The 22,018-nt window shown below is 40.5% G+C and overlaps 1 protein-coding gene across 6 annotated transcripts in view; it reads left to right on the top strand.

The window, feature by feature from the left end:
* Positions 1 to 22,018, top strand: part of diaph2 (diaphanous-related formin 2) — a 462,271-nt gene that overhangs the window by 396,903 nt on the left and 43,350 nt on the right. For 4 of the 6 annotated variants that reach the window (XM_042493107.1, XM_042493105.1, XM_042493102.1 and 1 more), the window contains 2 exons: positions 8,465 to 8,557; positions 11,450 to 11,515. In XM_042493107.1, coding sequence (XP_042349041.1) covers positions 8,465 to 8,557; positions 11,450 to 11,515 — 159 coding nt within the window. The remainder of the gene's footprint in view (positions 1 to 8,464; positions 8,558 to 11,449; positions 11,516 to 22,018) is intronic. The other 2 variants (XM_042493104.1, XM_042493108.1) reach the window with 2 other exon arrangements.

The following is a 22,018-nucleotide window of genomic DNA, read 5'->3' as shown; positions in this document are numbered from 1 at the left end:
CTTCAATACGAATTAGAGGTAGAAAGTGTTCAGATTGCATTTAAACCCCAATGTCGCATCTGAAAAGTCTTCCCAGTGGTAGTATTTTAAGAGACACTCCGCTTCTAAGAATCCAACCTGAGGAAACTAGAATACAAGTAAAATCCTAAACACAGACTACACCAATTTTCACTGGGATTGTCTGATTTTTCTTCAAACAAAAACAGATTGTATGCCGAGAGAAGGGTTTGAAAGATACTATAAACACCAAAAAAGAAACTGCACTTTAAGGGCTTTTTATTGTCACATCACAACGGCTCTGATAGCATGGCAAAGAGCAGATCAGAAAACACTGACACTGGAATATGTTAGATTTAAAAAAAAAAGAAGAAAAAAAAACATGACTTAAACTAAACTCCAAACTAAAGTGACATACTTTGCACAGGTGCTACAGAACTACAGAAAGTTAAGCATACCCTGTAAAATCTTACAAGTTAATCTTATTTCAAATAATCTTAAAAAACGATTGCCTTGCAAAAGGAAAGGAAATGTAACTATTAGTCTTAATTTATGTTTACTTTATATCTAATTGTTAAGTTTACTCAAAATGTAGCTGTACTTACTAAATTTTGGGAACTTAAAAATGAAGAATGATTATCTTGTTCTTTTTATGTGTCAGCATCTTCAGTAAACTAAGTTAGTCTGACTTAAAATGATGATCAAAAAGAGGATTTTGCCAGTGATGAATTTAGGAGATCTGTGAGTTCTGTTTTGTTGACCTGTCAAGAAAATGCAATTCTGGTTGAGTAGTTTGCAGTACAGATATACAGCACAGTAATCCTGGTATACTGACGTTTTTAAACTTCGAAAGAGTGATTCAGTTCCGTTTGTCATTTTTAGGTTACAACAACTTAACAAAATAAGGTAATAATAACTTAACTTTAAGCAAACTTAATAATTAAATATAAAGTAAACAGAAATTAAGAAAATATGTTATATTTACTTACATTTTTTTTAGGCAATTGGTTTCTCAGATTTTTAAAGTAAAATCAGTTTGTCAGATTTGACAGTGTAGTGACATTTTGATCAGTTTACAGTGAGACCAGACACCATCAGCGTTTACCCCCTGCAATGACGTCAGTGTTGTAATGCATATGGTTCTTGGTCGACCATATTGCTGCTAAATTTAGCAGAACCTAGCTTCAGGAAAAGCCGCATACGTGGTCTACTCTGCTGTGTAGAACGGCTCTTGCGGCCAAGCTGGCACCCTGACTTGTTGACCCCATGTGGCTTAAAGAAAGTGTGTCAACTTAACATCTGTCAGTGCTGGGTTGGAGCTCTCCCTTGTGTGTTGGTGGTGTTACTGGGCAAACTAGCCAGAAGCACTGGATAGATGGTGATAGCAATATGGTAACTGGGGGGGGCCCGCAGGCAGTAGAAGTAAATTATAGCAGAGGAAGCGCAGTGTGGTGACTGCTATGTTGCGAGCATCTCTCTCTCTCACCCCCCTCTTCCCATCTCCCAACCTCCCCTCCCTACTGTTTCTCACTTGGGGCCTGGCAGCATCCATCCAGATGGAGGGTTTATTTTTGTTTTTGTTTGTTTACTTATTCATGCATCCAGCTATTCGGGGCATCGCAGGGGCTTTCGTTCCACCACAGAATGCAAATCGCCACGGCGGCTAATCCACTTTCATCTCTCCCTTGTCGTTATCCAGCTTCTCTCCACGTTTCCCCCAGTCTCTCACAGTCAGGACATCTCTGTTTCGCTCAGGGTGCGGGATCAGGCCTGCGGTGACCGGGCCGGCCTAGCTCCAGCACTTGTCTCTACTTCATGCATGTCAAACACAAAACACCTCTCGCCTCACACCCGCCTCTTCTGTCTTCCAGATATTCTACCCTCTCTCTACATTTTTCCTTTCCTCTCCTCCCCCCTTGACCCTGGCGCCACACAGGGGCTCATCACAAGAGGAAAGTAGAGGCTAGGCTGCCATTCCCCCTGGAATGGAGGGTTGTGGGAGCATCCCTTATTGAGTTAGGGAGGACATGAGTGGGTTTGCTCATCAAGTTGTTACAGTAAAACAATCCAGATGAATCAGCCGGCAAATCTGTCTTTTTTATTAGCGATCTTACCCTTCTGTTCCCCTTTTTCCTCCTCTCCTTTTCACTGGAATAGACTAGTAAACATGCACACACACACACCTACAAATTAAAGACCACGACCTGTCTGAAAAGTTTCTCGGGTCATTGTGTCAAAGCTTTTGTCAGAGTTGGGTGGTTGGACTGCAGGGAGATGGAAAGAAAGGGGAGAAAGTGAAAAACAAATGAAAGACATCTAACAGGTGCATGACTGCTGTCCTTCGGGCCCTTGCGTTCTCTGTGCTCTCTGTGGCAGTAATGGTCTCTGTCTGCCCGGGTCTTAGGAGCTGCTGGGACTGCAGGTAGGAAGGGCGGGGGGGGCGGCGACTCCACACAAAGCCAGACACTAAGAGAGTAGACAGCAGAGCGGTAGGAGGAGGGGGGTATTGAGTAATGCAGGTGGTTGTGTGTCTTGGTGGCTGAGCCTGAATTCAGATGTGAACACAAAACCAGGTGCATACAAGTGTGAGCAGAGAGAGGGAGGCGAGATTAAAAGAAAGTGTGGTTGTTGCCTCTCCACCTGGCCATAAAGCAGCGCCCCCCTCCCTCCACTGAGGCCTTTGTTTCACGGCTAATGGTCCAGGTTAATTGCACAGGTGACTCTCTGTGGGGGAACAGATGGGCTCAAATGTGTTCAAAAGCAATCCGCAGCGAGCACAAAAAAACTAGGAACGACTTGTTCCTCTCCTCTTGATTCTTCCTTCTCTTTCTCATCTTGTCTAACGGAGTGGTGGAGGGCGACTGGGGCGAGGTTAAACTCTCACTGTGCTCCTCTCTCACCGTGGTTTCAATGCATCAAGCACAAGGCCTGTAAGCACTCATTAGATCTCATTACAGTGCAAATTAGACTCAGGGATTGGCTAGTGGATAGTAGTGGATAATAGACATCTCTCCTTTGCCCGATGTTCCTCATGTCAAACACTTTAATTTGGTCAGGGAGAGGAGTACTGTGCTTATAATAATACAGCTGATATAAAGCACTGAGTGAGTAAAATACGACAAATGCCGTTATTTTGTATGCTTACATCGTTATTAATATTTTCAATTAATATTCCACTGTTGCTACCAGTGTCACTCATGGTATATAGGATGCCATGATTTGCCCTTATATCAAAACCAGCACATACCAGACAGAAGCTTTTTCGAATTCTGCAAATTATTTGTCTCTTTTCCCGCATGAATCATGAAGGCTGTATGTGAGCCATCAGAAATTGAGTTCTCAATCGATCCTCTGTGTTTTTTTTTCCTTCCCAGCACAACATGCAGGAGATGACAGATAGCAAATTGAATTTATGAACAGGCTTTGTTGACACTGCTGCATAATTATAGGAATGTCATGCCTTTGGTGGTTTTTATTTTTTGTTTTTGTTTTTTTTTTTTTTAAGCCCAGCATTTCATTCAAATACATACAACGTTTTCTGCTGGGATGATTGAGTGAAAGGCTTTGTCACGTTTTCCTGGCGACAGCTGTTCTTTTACTTACGTGCATATTTCGATTGTTGTAGATGACTGGTTTTAATTGGGAGAAATAAACAAATGAGATGTCAGGTTTTGCATAATTTAAGCTTATTTGTTTGATTCCTAATTGGTCCTTGACTGAGGTTTAACAGATTGCATGGAGGCTTCAATGATGCATTGTTTTTTCTGAGAGACTTGGCGAGACTCCTGTGTCTCCTCTAAGTGATCTTGCCACGAGCAGCCATGAGTATAGGTCACCCTGCTGACATTAGTTGGAGTACACTCTCTGCCTGCCTCCCTCTGACTGTCTATTCACCCCTCACTGTCTTTGTTCGTCAACTTACACTCATTTGTAGGCTCACAAATTTACACCATGAATTTAGATAAGTTAAGTGCAGCCACTAGTGTTGGGCTTGATCTCAATACACCTCTTGCCCCTAAGACTTAACCTTTACCAATTTGCTTTGTCCTAAATTTAGACATATTTTCATGTTGCATAACCCACCTTTGATGTCATGACGCCCAAACTTTAACTTAAAACCAGCAGCAAAGTTGTTGCACTTTATACCACTCATCTAAAATCAGTGCAGGCCACGTCCCCAGGAATGCCGCTCAGCTTTGCTTTCAATTTTGCCGCTGTTGGTATTGCACTAAAATATCCTGTGCTCCAAAATGCATTTTCCCAAAGGCGACCATTGTAAAAGAAACGGCTGTAAAAATGGTGACAGCTTGAACTGCATCCAATTATGACTCTTTCTGTTATACATATTCTATTTAAGTTTAAATTGTTAAAAGTTTCTTTGAGGCAAAAAATGATTTACAAATCTGTGACTTCAAGACAGCCTGAAGTATATGAGCTCAAGCACTCGGCAGGGCCAGCAGGAGAAACACTACCGCACACTGAAAAACTAGAAACTTAACTTTTCCTGTGTATATGCCAAGCAAGCAACTCAATTGGAATAATTAGGATTCTTGTTTATCTTTTATATTTTGTTATTTTTTTTCTGTAACACATTTTTAAAATGTAAAATTATAATTATAAATTTCATTTTCTGGCCTTTTTTCCCTATTTTTGGGGATACTTTCTTTTAAAAAAAAAAAAAATTAAAATTATTTTGTAATTAGTTTGTCACCTTTATTTTTTTTTTTTTAAATCTGTGGGACATTCTTGTCAAGTTGGTCATTGCCTTGTCCCTCCATGTTTTCCAGTTTGCTCAGGTTTCAAATATTCAAATAGTTTGTGAGGGCTTCTGAAAGCAGCACAAGAAAACTGATGTCCGTTTAGGTTTCAAAGGGTTAAAGGGTTAAAGGGTTAAAGGTTAAAGGGTCGTCCCATTCCATGAGGGAAGATTTCAACAATTGCGCTTATTACTCTGTTCCTCGGCTCAAAGCAGCACTTGAAAAAAAGGGGTAGGGTTAAAAATTTGAAAAATGGGATTAGGCCTTACAAATGTACAACATGCATTTTTATGACCATAGATGTGTAGGCAGGTTTTTTAAGTGAAGGTGAGGGTCTGTGTGCCTCGGTCTGCTTGCATACCGCAGTGTATGTTTTAGAAATAATTAAATGTCACAGGGCTCAGGCCGTCAAGTAGCCAGGAAGGTGTTTTACGACCTTGTGTGTTGCCTCGCTCCACTACTCCCTCTCAATAACCCACTCCACCACACGCACCAGCGAGCGCACGCACCAAAACCCTCTTCACTTTTCTCCCTAGCTGCCTCCTCTGCTCTGTCTCTCTCCCTGTACTCTGCCTCCTCCCTCATTCTTCCCTTTACATCTTCCTTCAACCAATAGTGACACTTACAATATCTGTGCTTATTCTTTTCCTCGCCCTCCCTTTCCTCCCCTCGCAACTGTTGACACTCGACTTTGTGTTCAGCTCCTGGGATTGGTGACTAGCACATTGCAGCTGCTTTCTTCCACTTTTACTGTAGGTACTTCTTTTTTTCTTGGGGAAAAACTAATCCGGTGTGTGAAGTTTTTATGCCAATCCTGCTGAGAGCACATTGCTCTTGTTATCCCTCCTAATTAGAAAATGTGATAGCGCCACTTGTAAATATATTGCAGAGTGAGCCAATTCCCTGGGCTCACTGTTACATTTGGCACAGCCTCTGGGTCTGGATACCACCTGATATTCAGGTAAAGGAGGGGGGGGGGAGGGGGGACTGGAGGAAGGCAGGGATCAAAAGGAAAGATATGGAACAGGTACACCATCTCTCTCTGGGAGGTAGAGTTTCACAGGGCTTTATATCTGCTCTTAAAGGTTTAACTGTTTAAGAAAGTACCAAAAAGTGCAAAAGCCGCAACCATGTTCCACACTTCCCCAAGCTTTAATAAGATCATTAAAGGACCCCGGGGCTGTCTGTTGAGGTACCCACGAAGGTGTTTCATCACTGGGAGGGTTTGTCAATGTCTTGGGTCTTAGCCCATCTTAACCCATTTAGAAAGCAATTTCCTGTGAGCAGAGGGGATCTTTCCTCTAGAGAAAGATCTTTGGGCATAAAAGGTTAGCTTTTCTGTAATTCCCCAGCAAGCAATCTACCACTGCTGCTAATGAGAAGCGGATGAATATTTGCCCTAGGTTTAACAGCTCAAAATAAGACAAGAGTGAATTGCGAGAACAAGGTAGAAATGTCTGCTAAAGTGGGCAATGTTGCAATAAGTGATGAAGAAAGTTTGCTCTGAGGATTAGTGGAATAAGTGTAGTCAAATAGTATTCCATTTTATTTCTTTTTCTACTCAGACCTCACCTTGTCTTCGTTAAATATATGCACACATATGCATATGTATGTTAATGGGTTCATAGTTTGAAGGCTCATTTGTGCCAATTTCTTACTAAGGCCTGCTCGAGTTTAAGCTTCAGTCCAATAGGACACAGCTAATTGAGCACTGCGGGGTGACGGGGGAGTATGTTTCCCATTTTAGTCATTTTGGTTCTTTGTGTCTGCAGTCGTCCCGCTGAACCCCAGTCTACCAGGGCTCCCAAGTCCTCGCCATTACAAATGATGAATTGTGCTACAGTTAAGCTAGAAGTAGGACAAATTGATCAAAGTGTCAGGTGCCCCCTGTGATGTCTGGGTCTCCACGAAGAAGGCAGTGAAGAAGGAGCTGTCAAAAAGTTTCTTGTGCCAAGGTGGTTGTAGATAAATGTTTACCTGCCACTTAACACTTTCTACCTTCTGTCAGACTCACAACGTGTCCTTGCTAGCCTACATAAGAAGAGGAGTAGCTGAAGATTCAGGGAGTTGATACACTTAAAGTGGCTGCAAGTTGTTCACCATATTGTTCTTTAGGTCCACGGCAGACAAAACCCATGCTCCCCCCTTTCAAACCAGTGAGCTCACTATCTGAGGTGTGGTGCTGCAATTTGAGATAAGCACTACTTGGCTCGGCTTTGGTTTTGTTCTGATAAAGCTGGTCTAATTAAGCTTGATTTAATCGGAATTGCTTTTAAGCACAGCACACAGCCGGAACAGATACTTTGATTTCAAAGTAGCCCTTGGGAAGGACTTGAGGAAGAAAGAGGAGGAATGAGATAGAGAGCAAAATTAGTGTGAGTACGAGTGAAGAGTTGCTTTTTTTATAATTTGCATAAGACATGTTTCTATTCTTAGTTGTACTGTCTTCTTTCACTCGCGTGAATGATTGCAGGTTGGATGGTTTGTTGCTGGAAGAGAAGGGGAAAACATGCGCAGCCCTGACTTTTTTTTCTTTGGGAAATGGCAAAAATATGTGCCATTTCCCTTAAATTAATCGTGTAGCATTCAGTGTCAACGTGTTTTGTTCATAAATTCAATTTGCCTGAATGTCGTGTCTCTTTGAGCACGCGCCGGTAACAAAAGATTGATCACCCCAGTGTATGCAAAAATGCTGTGTGCTGAAAGTAGTGGTTGTCTCCACTTATTCTTGAATGTTCCCCTTCAGCTATAGCTGTAGGGAAACAAGACGCCCGGGTCCTGATGGTAAACATTGGGGAAGAGCTAGTTCACTCATGTATGCAAAAGAATTGATGGCCAAGTCTCCAGCTCCACAATAAGTCACCCTAATGATCCTAGTTTAAAATAATGTCTGTTCTGGACCAGAATGATAAAAAGGGTGCCCCTCTGACTCATTAGTATCGGGGCGTAAAGATAGATGACCCAGATATAGAACCTAAGCTTATTTTTTAACCCTGTTTCCATTGAGCGCTGTGCTGCATGTGCGCAGTGTGGGCACAAGTTGTCACATTGTTGGCCTCGTAGCACTGAAAGTATCTCCTACCTGTCTCCTCAGCCATGCTGACCGCCTCCAGTTCTCTAGTTTCATGAATTCGCACGACAGCTGGAACGGTGGGCTGGGGGAATGTTTTTCGAAGGCCGGTCCCGGTGTCATTGACTGAACAATGATAGAGCGCCCGGGTATTGAGCGGCTCCACACTAAATCTTTGTAAAGAGCACTTAGCTCCCCTGCGTTAGGCACAGAAAGAATATCTGTCAATGACCATCAGTGGATGCTTTCATCCTGAGACTCCTCTGCCTGTATTAGTTGCTAAGCTCTAAGTGTATTTTTCCTCCTCCCCAACTGTTTACCGAAAAAAAAACAAAAAAACGACAGGTCTGTGTGAATGACAGGCCTCTGTCTCACTCGTGCACTCTATAAAACGCTTGTTTATATCTCACTCGTCTTGTAAGGTCATTGTTCACGCACCTTTGGTTAGAGTGTTCATTGCCTGACATCAGAATGCTGTGAATCTGACCTTGAAGTGGTCATGGTCATGTACAAGTACGTGTGCAGGTGTCAGTGCATACATGTGCAGATCCATAGGCACGTATTATTATGTTCTTCAGCCTGTTGTGATAATGAAAGTTTCGTCCAGTAAACAGTTTTCCTTTTACGTGTTCTCTTTCAGAGGGAGATGAAACTGGTGTGATGGATAGCCTAATGGAAGCTCTACAGTCCGGAGCAGCCTTCCGTGATCGGCGAAAACGAACACCTCGCAACGGTAAGGCAGAAAAATGCATCATCTTTATGTCCCAATTATTTCTGTCGGTCTCACCTGTATGACTACGATGATAATTTTCATCTTTGATTCATTTGTGGATTATTTTCTCAGTTAATTGATTAGTTGTTCAGTCTATAAAATGGCAGAAAAGGATGAAAAGTGTGTCTCCCAAATTTCAAGATTATGTCCACATATGTCTTGTATTGTCCACAACCAAAAGATGATGGCCCTCATTTATCAATCTAAGATACTAACAAGCGTAGATCTGAGTGCAGGAATTATTTTACGACAGGGTTCACGTGTGTTTAATGAAACATTTTTATCTCGCCAATTATAGTGAAGGAATGAACGAGCTTGACAAATGTTGCAGCTAAAAACAGTTTAAATATCCCGCCCCAATATATTCTTGGTTTTGAGGCCTTGCCCCGAGAGTTTACGACATGGAGGTGAGTAATGTGGCCCAGAGGAGAAACTTCTCTGAGCTAGAAATGAAAATGCTGACATCTCAGGTTCATTTTTTTTAGATTTGATTGTGGCCTCTGCACATGTCCACATTGATGAATGCCAAGCTTTGCGTGGAGATAACCGTACACCCAATATACTGTTACTGTACTATACTGTACATTCATCCATTAAGTTTACTGTCATAGGGGAGTAAAGAAACCAGAAAAACGTACATTTAAGAAGCTGGAGTCAGAGAAGATTTACTTTTTTTGTCTATAAAAATGTCTTAAACCAAATAATCAGTTGTCAAATGAGTTGATGATTAATTTAATACACTGTTTATACAAGGTGCCTATAGTGCTTGAACTACTTGAATTTGGCACTCAGGAATTTAAGTACTGAAACACCTTGAAAATCAAACATCTTTTTAACTCGGTCCTTGAAAAAAGTACTCGAATAAAATTGAGAGGATAACAAAATGATCATTTACTTTATAAAATGTAAAAGAAATTATTTTAAATTAGGAAGTCAAGAACAGCCATGCTTACAATTATTTTCTAATGCTGTATGAGCTAACGGGTTTGCCAGCCACAGGATGTTTCGCTTGCCTGCAAAACTCTTAAACTGGAGCATCATCAGCATCAGTTATTCTGCTGCTACTCAACAGTGAGAGCGGTTGTTGTGGACAAAACAGTCTCATCCTTGAAACTATAAAGTGTTGTGTGCTTGAAGTAAAACTCAAACCCTGTTGTTACTTGACAAGTAATCAATTAATTGCTGCAACTCTGCTCACCTGTTTGCAGAAAAAAAAACGCCTTCCCTGTAGTTAAGAGTTTACATGCAACACACTTGTGTCCTTTCTATCGTATGACAGAAGATTTGCCCTCCAATTCATATATAAGAGTGTGCATAAATGTGCTTGTGTCCTTTTCACTGGTTTCAAGGATCTGTGAGTCATACAGTACACGCATGATACACGAACATGTACAGGAACATATGCACCACCAGAGCGATGTCATAGAAACCAGCAAGTGTGGCCCAGTGCAGGTCATTAGCGATATATTGTCCCTATGCCATTCATAAAACACTTATTATAATGTAGCCAAGCTGGCTGCAGCTGGACCGAGGCTGATTTAGTGTAATCCTGGTGTTACCACATTCCATTCTGCCATGATGAATGGCCCGTACCCAGGGGAGCACCACCACGCCGGGGTGCCAGGGTCAATTCGTATTCAAGTCAGAGTTCTGCAGAAGAGCCACAGGTGCTGCGATCTCCACGCTGGCAATCATGGTCTGAAAAAAAGAGAGGGAAACAAATTCAGCCCAATGGCTGAATTTAATGGTTCTGCAATAGACAGACTACACACTGTGAAGCAAGCAGTTAAAATGAGCATCAGTTTTGGTTGTGAGGTTATAATAATACTTAGGGTTAAATTTAGCAAATAGACTGTTATTTACTCTTTGCCTATTTAATGCAGATTGATTTGCTTTTATGAAGTGTTTTAGTTATTTACGTGTTTCAAGTCATTTTAGGTTCATTAGCTATTGCTATTAGTTTTCATTCATTGAAATTAAGACAAAGAAAGTGGAGACAGATTAGTCATGTCCTATGTGGCTGCTGCCATTTTTCAGTGTAAAACTACCTGCTTGATGACATAGACATATTCCTCAAACACCTTCCTCCTACGCTCAACTTATTTTTTGCTCCTAATTGAGTTTAGTAGGTTTTTAATAACGTATTTTGCAGTGATCATATATTGACACAATTTCCACATGTTAGTATGCACTGTGACAATGCAATCCTGTGACTCTCTCATCTGGGTGTATTACCAGTTATCTAAGGTGATGATATTGGTGTGTGTCAGTGCAAAGTAGTAGAATAAATCACTTCCTAAAATGAAAAAATGTTACACTTAAAAAAACTCCTTTTGCCACGACTACTAGTAATATAGTGCAAGTTATTATCCAAGATTATATTTTAATGCTCCTAGTTGATTTAAGATGCTTAATTTCAAAATATATAATACATGAAAGATTGTGTAATTAAGAAAAATATCATTATATTTTATATATATATATATATAGGGTTTTGACTGACAAATAATACACAAGTGTTTGACAACAAACATGCACACATATTCTTCTCTTGTTTCATCAGCTTAAATGCACTCATCAGCTCACCTAAACAGCTCCATTCTCCACTTGCACCTTTTTCATTCCATATTTCTGTGTTCTGGGTTTAATGGGAGTCTGTGTCTGTGTCCAAATGTGTGTGCAGGTGTCTTAGCAAACCTCTGGGAGTGGTTCATTCCTGCCAAATACCTGAAATGTGTCACCTCTGATGCCTTTTTCTCTTTTCCTTTTTCTCCACCCTCCCATTCCTCTCTTTTCATTTATTTTTCTTTTTCTTTTTATGTTTTTTTTTTTTTATCACCAACATTATTACAGGTGATCAAAGCCCTTCCAGTCCATCCTCTCGGTGGCCGGGTGCTAACTATGGTAACAGAACTCTAGGTGTGTGCCTTTAACTACCTTTTTAACCCAGACCAAGCACCACCCTGTCTCCTTACGCACTTCTCCTGGCTGCATAACTCACACGTCCTTTCTGTCAGAACACTCAAGCTGAGCTGGTCTACAAACATGCAGAGTCCTGTGCTGAGTTGCTGAATTGGACTTAGCAAAGCGTGAAAAGGTATAATATGTAAGATTTACTCAACGTAAAAAAGAACAACCTTGAAAACAACAGATGGAGGACAAACGCCGTGACAAAACTTGTTGCTTATTATCAGACACAGCGCCTCACTAAGAAAAGCAAGTTTCAAAATTAATCAACACTAACTTCAAGAAAATTTTAATTGGACTTGCACCAGTCATTAATAGTGAAATTACAGTGATTTCATTAGAAACATGTTTCCAGATGCAACATTGATGAAATCGAAACACACTCGTAACCAGTTACATCAAAAGAATTGGCTCATTACTGATGTCCATTAGCGAGGCTTTAGCAACGATCTGGTTAGAATAGGCTCTAGTTCAGCTTGTAGTTGATAGTTTTCTCTTGCTTTTATTCGTTTGATAACATCTCTCCTTGCACATGTTTTTAGAGCAAACAGTACAAAGAAAAACAACGTGCCATTTTAAGTCCTTGCACTGTAGAGGTGTAGCATAAGGTAATATTACCCCATTTTCTTTGGAAACATAATAAAGCAACTGTGCTTTTGGTTAAGTGCCAAAACGCAGAAATCCACAGACTAAATTATACCCTTTGTTTATTAAAGTAAGAGCAAAAAGGCAGGAATTCACACACTAAATTATACTTTTTGTTTATCAGGACAAGAGCTGTTTACAAAGAATTGCTGAAAGCCAAATAGATCAACATCAGTGGAGGTCAAACATAAAGTTGATATCAATTGTGAGTCAGTGCAAGATTACATAAAAACATGCAGCAATAGAGAAGAAAACTCTGGACCATAGTGGACATTAATGCTTGTACTGCTGAGTGACATGATGTAAATCTTAAACTGAATACCTTTAAATGCAGTACAGTAGCGTACACTAGTATTGGCATTGCCCTGGTGTTGGCAGCAGGATCCTAAATGTTTAATCTTGTAACACTAATACAATTTAATAGCTATTGTGCTATTTGAAGGAAATACTTTCAGATTTACTCAGCATCATTTCTCTCTTGTAGAGCAGCTCCAGTTATCATGTAATTGTCTTGCTTTGTGTGTTAACCTTTGCTGTTGCAGCATGAAATCACTTCCTGCCCTGTAGCAGTGGGGGGGGCTCCACGCTTTTGCCAGTCATGTGTTTTGTGTAATACCTTTATTTTCCCTTATATGTTTGGTACATGTCAAACTGATGTGCAACAGCTTCTCAGATATGACCCTCGCTACAGAATTCTTGCCTTGAATCTTGTGTGTTATATGCTGTGCAGGTTTATTTTGAGGCTGCTTTGGCTGAAAATGAATCGCTGCAACTCTTGACAGATTTGTTTGCTATTTGCTTCAAAATGTCTCTCTTGCCAAAATATGTTTAATCTGTTTTGGGTGCATGTCCAAGCACCAGACTTTATGCTGGTGTATTCATGGAAGAGAGTGCATGTCGTGAGTATGTATGGTGTGATGCGAAAACAATGAATTATTTATTTATTTTTCAAAAAGTAACTTCAGAAGAAGAAACTTCACTTCTGAAAATGTGTTAATATTTAATTAACAGAAAGCTTTTAAAGTAATTTTTAGGCAAGGAGAAGGACTTGGCAAGCTGACACCTGGCTATGAAAATTGACTGTAAAGACGTGGAATATTACCTCTTTGGTGGAAAAAAAAGCTTATATAGTTGAGTTCATCTCTATGCACAGTGAGATCTCTAGGGCCCAAACTCCTAGACAGGAGTGGACATGCAAAGTGACAGTGGCTGGGTGTGTGTGGGGATACGGGTGAAGTCCACAGATTAGCACTGCTATGTACGATATTTCTAATGAACACAAGGGTCAAAAAGGCTCTGACTGTCTTTGCCTGTGTAGCAAGCAGCAGTTTTGAGTGTCAGGGCCTCTACCAGCCTCTTTTGTCTCAAGTGAAGGACTCCAAGTGGTTTTTGTAAGATGGAAAGAAGAGATTAGAGGGAAAGATTGAGCATAAGACGGACAGGCAATGTTGTGGAAAAAAATATTCAATATAAAAGTATTGGAAAGTCATCATGTGTAATAGTAACTGTATGAATGTATGATTCATCCATGATCATGGTTAGATGCTTTCAGAGGCCTTTACTGTCTGCACGTCAGCATGTGATGAGGCTCCAGGTTGTCTAAAGTTTATGATACGGTACATTCACATACTTTCATAAATTATTTTTCCAGGACAGGCAGATTGTTGTAGCTTCAGCAGTGTTGCAAGTGTTGCACTGTACTGTCTTGGTAAGGATGGAGCTGGATATGAATGTAAAGCTCCCACTTCATCAATCGAAGTTCTAACCTTCACCCGTGGTCATGAACTCTGGATAGCAACATAAAAAAGTTATAATGTTTAGAAATGGCTCGTGTCCTTTGCTGAATGTCTGAATTCCAACTGAGGAAAGTAGAAGTGCAGCTCTTTGGTCTTGAAGAAGTCAGTTGAGCTGGTCTGGGCATCTGATCAGAATACTTCGAGATTACCTTCCTGATCTGCTGATGTATCCTTGGGCTTGTTGGAGGTACAAGAATGTATTTGAAAATGAAGGTTTTTCTTTTCATCCACATTCAAACTGCACTTTTAGTCCCTGAAAACAGATCTTTTGTAAAATTCTGTCCAGGGTAAAAAAAAATACTCCATTTTCAGTGGTAACATGCAGACAGTGAAAACAGTTTTTGGCTTGTAACACCGTGTGCACCCTTGTCTCCTTTATGAGGTGTCACAAATGAGGCAATATTCCCTTAAATGGCAGGTGTGTGCTGGTTCTTGCTTAAATTACTTTTTACATGTTTACACATAAATATACAGTTGCTTTTCAATTATTTGAGTTCATCAAAATGTGCAGTGGGGCTTTTTAGCTTTTTCAGGCTTCCGATTGGCCACCATCTTCTTCCTCCTCTTTGTATCTCTTTGGGGTTAGGGGTCGTATTGCTGTTGGTTTGGCATTCTCTTAATAATCATTCAGTTGTGTTTTGACTTTCATTTGGACAGAGATATTTTTGTAACAGTGCTTGTCAGGAAGGAAATGTTTTGAGAAAAAAAGGAGGGGAATGCCCTGCTTTCCAAAATCCCCGTGTCCTTGGACTAGGCCTCAGTGTGCTCAACTGGGAGAAGACCCAGACCAGAGTTCTGCATTGGGTACCTGGCAGATGTGGTATTTTGTCTGAATTTTATCTGCGGGTTCAGTTCTGGGTGAAAAAAAGAACGTGATAGATTGTTGGTATTTGATGATAAATATATGGAAATAAAATGAGACCCAGACTATAAACATGCCAGTGGGATACACCCTGGCTGAGTGGATGCTACCTTGACCCACTTAAGTACAGGTTAAAATGATTGGCCATCCTGTGCACTATATTATGTGTCATGGGATCATTGTAAAACTGAATACTGTTTGTCTTTGTTTATGAGAATGTCTGATCTTTAATAGAATATTCAGTATGTCTGTGACCTATTTTCCTAGTCTTGTAAAACAACCAAGATATCTGCAGTCTTTATGATGGCTCTCTCATCTGCATGGCATCACAGCCTTCCCAGTGCACTTTCTTTCCTAGTGTTCACCATTATGCTACCAAAATGTATTATGCGCTGACGGCTCCCTGTTTATTGATGAGAAACCCAAACTGTGGTTTGATAAACAGCTGCATGGATTCTCTACTCTGAGGTGATGAGAGAGGAAAATCCTTTTGACATGCTGGCTCCATGGATTTTTTTCTAAATGGAATCTGGAAATGAGTCCAGTTACTATAGACCATGAGGGGAATTTGTGCGTAAATATTTCTGTTTGTCCTCTTTCATGAGATGAGACAAATTCCCCCTATGCACTGTAGCAACTGAGCTCATTTCTAGATAACATTTCTTTAAAAATGGAAGGGGGCAAACCGAAATCTTTACGCACAGTTTCAGTTTTTTTAAGGACTCTCTGTAAAAAAGAAAGAATTAAGTCCCCCAGTGACGGACAATTTGGTAACAAAAAGCATCTCAGTCTCTGAAAGCTGTATTTGGGTTGTTACTTCTTTGTGCATGGTGGGAACTGTCAACATTTTAGTCAGTATTTAAAGAATGATGGTATAATTTTTGGGTCAGTACAGCATCATTAATGTTTATGCACTTCTGTTGTGTACATATTTGCTGTCTCTCTGACTCGGGGACTGACAGTTTCTGAATATACTGCTGGGGAAGGTTCTGTGAGCAGTTGTATCAGAGAGTGTGCCAAATCTATTCACTCCTGCTTGTCATGTCTGTTGTAATCTCATGCTTTAAAGCTTGATTAACCTCCTGTCATCCTCAAACGAGCAGCGTGTACCAGAGAGAGTCTCTCTGAGTCGCACAAGAACCTCCGCTTACGTCAAAGGAGTTCATTTAAACCCAGCATGTCGTTTTTGTCGTCCTTCAGGCTAAACTATACTCCAACAGACTACCTCAAGTGTCAGGCTGAACACAATTCTAGGCGCCGCCAGTCACAATTACACCCAATTCCAGAAGCATTTCCTATTTCCTTGTCTCCACTCTGTGTAAGATGGAAAACCTAACCCGAGAGGCCATACTTGTGTGTTATGCAATTACACCAGCCAGTCCTAATTCAACACGCAGATGCTGGATGGATTGATGGAGACCAGAAAGCCACATTTCTGTTGTGGGTTCAGTTTCATTTCAGGAAGATAATAAATCAAATATTTTGTGATGTTGAAGCCGGTTGGTTTAATGCTATATATTACACTGTTTTTTTTTGGTACAGTGTTCTCTAAAATTAAGTTTTAGAGCAGGACAAAAAAAGCCTACTTCTTTTTCTTATTCCCTTTCTGGTGAGATAGTTACCTGGGTATCTTACAGGGAATTGGTGGGTAGAGAGCAGGAGCCTCTCATACATCCTGGCTCATCGATTTTCGGTCAGGGATGAAAGCCACAGACTCAGTAGGTCTTTCATACTGGGGGGCATCCCAAAAGACACATCAATCAGATTTCAAAGAGAACCAAGCCAATCTTATTTATTTACTGCCTTTTCAACGTCATTACAATCCCAAACCAGGGCCGCTCTCCTTTCCTCCCTCTGCCCCGCTCTCCTGCTTCACCTTCACAGGTCAGTCCATCAAAAGTTCCCTCCTGTGTTCTATATAGTAAGCCTCTTAAGGACTTATTTGACATTGAACAGGAAGGGATCATCTCATGCCCATTAAAAAATAGAGATGCCGTGATATAATGCTTGTCAGGGTTACGGAATTTCAGCCCAACTGTCTAATCCCCCGAAGCCTCGCAGTTAATTCAGCTGGTCAGGCCAGAGAGTGGGCCCCCTGTAAGTTTAATGAAGATTAAATTACCTATTTTCTCTCATGAAATTTTAAAGGAAGAAAGGGGATGAATTTGCAAAGAGGCAAATGAAAAGACCAAAGAGAAGTGTCTGTAAGGAGGAGATGCTGGCAAAGATAGAGGATTTCCTCTTGTTCTTTTACACCCTCCAACCTCATTTGTGACATAAACGATCTTTTAATACTTATAACTTCTGTGTTTGTTATCCATATCACCCTGATGTAGACAGCCATAATATGTTCAGCCTGGCAGCTATTTTCTCATTTTCCCCCTGATCTGCGAGAAAATCACCCGTTTGTTTCTTAAATTACATCACAGGAAGTGATAGTGATCGTAATTCCCTTAGCAATTAATTTCCTCACACATATGTTGCACCAATCGCTTTATCTCTCGCTTGTTGTCTCTCAGCCTCTCTAGCAGTTGTTCTCTGGCTCTGTTTCACACATACACATGTGCAAGCTTGTGTCACATATCAGATAGGGACTGTTGCTGTAGGTGTCTGGGTTGAGGGCTAAAGCCCCTTGCCTTCACAAGCTCTTGGCTTTCACTTCAGGGTGTTGATAGATGTTATTCATTGGGGCGGCCCCAGAGGCGATCCTACAGGAAGTGGAGCTAACATGATTTGGGGCGAAGAGACCCAGAGGGCGTCGGTGCCTCTTGCTATAGCTCGGATCGCTTAGTAGATGTGAGATATCAATAGAGCAGATGACAGCAGAGCTCTGTAGAGACGTGCTGCTTCAAATCTATCACCTGCTTCTCATAGATAAGGTTATTTATCAACAGCCAAAGGGAAAGGCAGATGGGGAGGAACTGAGGCATGGACAGCCACTCTATTTAACATTAGACGTCCTAGGGCATAGACAAAGCCATTGTCCCTCCCATTGACCCATAGGGCCTTTCACTGGACCTGATCATTTTTCATCCGCAGCAGAAAACCCATCACGGAAATATAGATGAAGATTTTATGTACCATTTGAGTACCCTTGGCGCATAACTGATTCGTTGCTCGACTCTGCCAAGAGAGGACGTAAAGTAAGTGAAGTGTGACATGGAGCCATTTTGAGAGGATAAATCAAATCTTAATAAAGGGCGGTCTCACTGAGTGGAAAGCAGGGGTCTCTCGCCCCTGCCCCTGCTGTTAAGTACCCCCTAAACCCTTTGCTGTTTAAATTATACTGAAGGTATCTACTTGAGTACAGGGTATCAACAGGGGGCTGTCTGCATGCCCTTTTGATGCCATTATGGCCTTTTACAGCTCCCTGTCTGAGAAGACTTATCATGTGGAGCGCTGCTCCCCACGGTAATGCTTACTTTTTTTTTTTTTTCCTTTTTTTTTGAAATAAAGTCAATGACCTAGTGCTGTAATGGACTCAGAGCTCTCAACACCTATGTCCAATATTGTCTTACTTTATTGGCACAGGGCCTCATTGATGTAAAAAGTACTCAGCCCTCCCGCCTAGTGGACCTTCAACGAACAACTGCAGAGCAAAAAATGTCTAGTAGCTTATCATATTCAATAATATCCCAGAGCGTTTGCAGTGGGTTGTGTGTTTTTTCCTTGCTCACTCTCCAAACAATATTGGCTTTCAAGTATGTGGGCAGTTATGAAAGGTCAACCTAAGTGTAAATTGTCAATGCTGGATCAATTTTGGAGGGCAAATATGCTTTGGAGGCCCCATAATGGAAGGTTTCATCTTATTTTTACCCAGGGCACACTCACACAATAAGATTGATATCGTTCATTGTTTGATGAATTCCTAATAGACCTATAAACTTGCAGAGCTTAAAGCCAAAGGAATGCCTGTGAAAGCTGAATAAAGGGGAGGCAGTCGGACCGTCCCACTAGCTGAAAAATTGCCCTCATATAATTTCAATGGAATCTCGCCCAAGCCATCATGCTTAGTGTTGAAGGATGGGCGACTTGTGTCGATTGAATTAAACCTTATTTATCGCTCATTAGGCATACAGCAGGGCCAACTGATGATCAGCGAGAGAACAAATAATGTGCGGTGGAAAAGGATGCCATCCTGTATGGTTATGTGTTCCGCTGACAATAAGAGGCAGCGCCACAATCAAATGCTTCTTCCTCTGCTGTCACGCTTGTGTGCTTTTTTTTAACCTCCTTAATATGGTGCGGCTGTTATCGAAGTGTAAGATATAATGTCCAGGCTGATGTTTGCATTTGAGGTGTCAGTCACTATCTACGATCTGTCAGCTTCAATGAGGTGGAATTAATATTTTACTTTCCTATTAGGGAGGCTTGATGTCTGTAATAGGGAGGTATGGGAAAGTAAAGGCGGTCCAGAATGAGTGATAATAGTAATTCCCAACTGAAAGACAAAGAGAGAAGGTGTCAAAGGATGTTTAATGTTTTAATAGGACATGCTACTTAAGGTGATGCTGGAAACAAGAATATTAAAGGAATAACAACGTATGTGATGCTCTCATCTTGAAGCTGCCAGATCTTGCAACATTGCTGTGTGCAAGAAAGATGCGCTTCAATTGTTATAATATTTTCAGTATGCTTACTTTGAGACACAAACACAAAACCAACAAATACATGCATTCTGAAATACATATTAGGAAAAAACAAACATTTTTGTTACTTTTGGAGTTTTATGAACAATAATGGTATTTTATAAACGATAGGAAATATATACAAATTAGTTTAATCTTTACCTGCCACATTTGGAAATGTTTCGTAACAAATTAAAGTTGATAGTCAATTATTTATGAGGTGTTTTTTAATTGGATTAGTGTGCATGTCATTCAGTTAACACTGAGAAAAGGAAGAGTTGGCAGTTTTGAAAACAGCATTAAGTTTCCATCACCTCCAATAGGATGTGTTTGTTTTCTCTACCAAGGTGTTTTGTGTACTTTATGTGAGTGTATGTTAAAATATTTGTGTGTTTGTCAGAGCAACTAAAAGCAGAAGTCTTTTACAGGAGGCAAATATTGGTTACAGGCACTGACATAGAGTGTGACTTTCAGGCCCAAAAAAAGCTGACCTTTTCTTCCCGAGTGGCGGCCATAAATATATCTTTCAAAACATCAAGTCAATCTCTGATTATCAGGAGAGCAATGTCGCTTATCATAACTCACCCTCAAGGATGAATGTCATCAGCTTATCAGACTAATTACAGAGAAAATGAGTTATAATGCAAGAATGAACATGTCTAATGCTTCTAAAAACTGCACATTGTTCATTTTCATCCAGAGTGATTCTTAATATTTTTATTTTAATTGCCTTTTATTCTTTGTTTGTTTCTTTTCATTTTTGCAATACCTGTTGTAGCTGTTCATTCCATTTTTCTCTAAATATATTTATGTTTGCGAGCAAATTTCTCTGAAGTGTAAACATTCAGGGGTCAGTCCAAACCAAGAGGGGTCCAATTTACAGCAGCTATTTGCACTGTTTTTTTTAAACCACTAACGATAAAATAATGCCTAAAAATGTACCGTAATTGGGAAAAAACTTGATAGAACTAATTAGATAGATAATGTAGAGCCTATGTCAGATTTTGTATCTAATTGTTTCACAACAAATTTTGAGGATATCTTTAAAAAAAAAAAGAATAGCTTTTGTTTTTTAACATTTTAATTTTCATTTCATGTCTGCCTAAAATGATTCTTACATTCCTCAACTATAAAAAGTGAAGCCTATGCACACGATTAAAAATAAAAGATTTACATTGCGTCAACTAAAATGTGCATCATAAGTCCACAGCTTGCTGCTTTTTTACCTACATTTTGCCAAAATGTCAGTAGCAGTTACTACAGTAGTCTTGAGTCTCCTATGGCCTAGCCATGGAGTCGAATGAAAAGAAAGAATTGAGTAGCACATGGATGGATTTGTTTGCTTTTACCACCAACACTGCAAAGTTAAATTACCAAGTAATTATAAATAGCCCACATTAGAGTAGCCACCTTGTAGTTAAAACAAAGTAATGAATGTTTATTTGGAGCCATTATGTAGAAAGGCTAATTTAGGCTTAAAAGTCTGTGTTACTGTCATTAAAAAGGCTCCAGTATGTTCTTTGGCTGTTTTTTTTTCTTCCCAAAAATATCTCTTTTCCAGTAAAGGTTGCAGACCCTTGCTGTCAGGAATAGAATACCAGGATAAACAACCATATATGATTATCTGAGTGACACCAAGTTGAAGGTGTTTTAAAAACCTAAACAATTACAGGCTTTTGAGTGAACAACATTTGGGGCAGGAGCTCCAGAAGCCACCCCACCGCTCCACTCCTGGTGAAAACCTACTTGGAAATAACCATAATCTGATTCTGGAGTCAAAATATTTGTGAGACACAAAGAGAGGGAGCGAGATTATAAAGCAATTTATAATGTAAAAGAACGAGGCTGGCTGATATGTTATACCCCGTTGACATAATCAAGGGAATGAAAGTTGTGATTTCATGTACGATATGGTGGAAAAAGGTACGTACATGGCGGGGAGAAGGTGGAAGAAAGAGCCATTGAATACGCTGTCATGGAGTGAATGGGTGTATTGTGCTGTGATGGACAGATGTATTGATGGTGATAGCTATAAAGAGTTAAAGAGGGCAGGAGAGACTGAGCGGGTTAAATGAAGGTAAAAAGCGGAATATGTGAGAGTGCTCCCCTCTGCTCTTACATACACACATACACACATACTGTGTGTGCAATCAGCAAGAATGCTCCGCACACTGAGGCACTCCCCCTCCAGTCGAGCATGATTGTGCTTGACATGGTTCCATCACTAACGCTTACTGATATCCATTTGCAAGGCTCTTCACATTTATTTATTTATCTGTTTATTTGCGTCAAGTTTATTTATTGATGGCCCTCAAGGATATGATGGCAGACCTCCATTTGCTCATATAGGGAAGTAAGGAACGGAAGGCTATGAGGGTGCATGGATGTTACACGCCAGTGATCAAAAGACGGCGGGGGGACAGAGTTCACCTTTTTTTATTCAGATTCCATCAGTTGAAATAGCTATTCCTCTCTGGTAATGGAAAAGTGATATGGCCCATTTAGTTACTTTGCACTAATCCCA

The sequence above is a fragment of the Plectropomus leopardus genome, chromosome 9 (assembly GCF_008729295.1).
Source record: "Plectropomus leopardus isolate mb chromosome 9, YSFRI_Pleo_2.0, whole genome shotgun sequence".
Taxonomy (NCBI): domain Eukaryota; kingdom Metazoa; phylum Chordata; class Actinopteri; order Perciformes; family Serranidae; genus Plectropomus; species Plectropomus leopardus.
The sequence above is the reverse complement of the archived record's forward strand: the minus strand, read 5'-3'. Positions and strand labels throughout refer to the sequence as shown.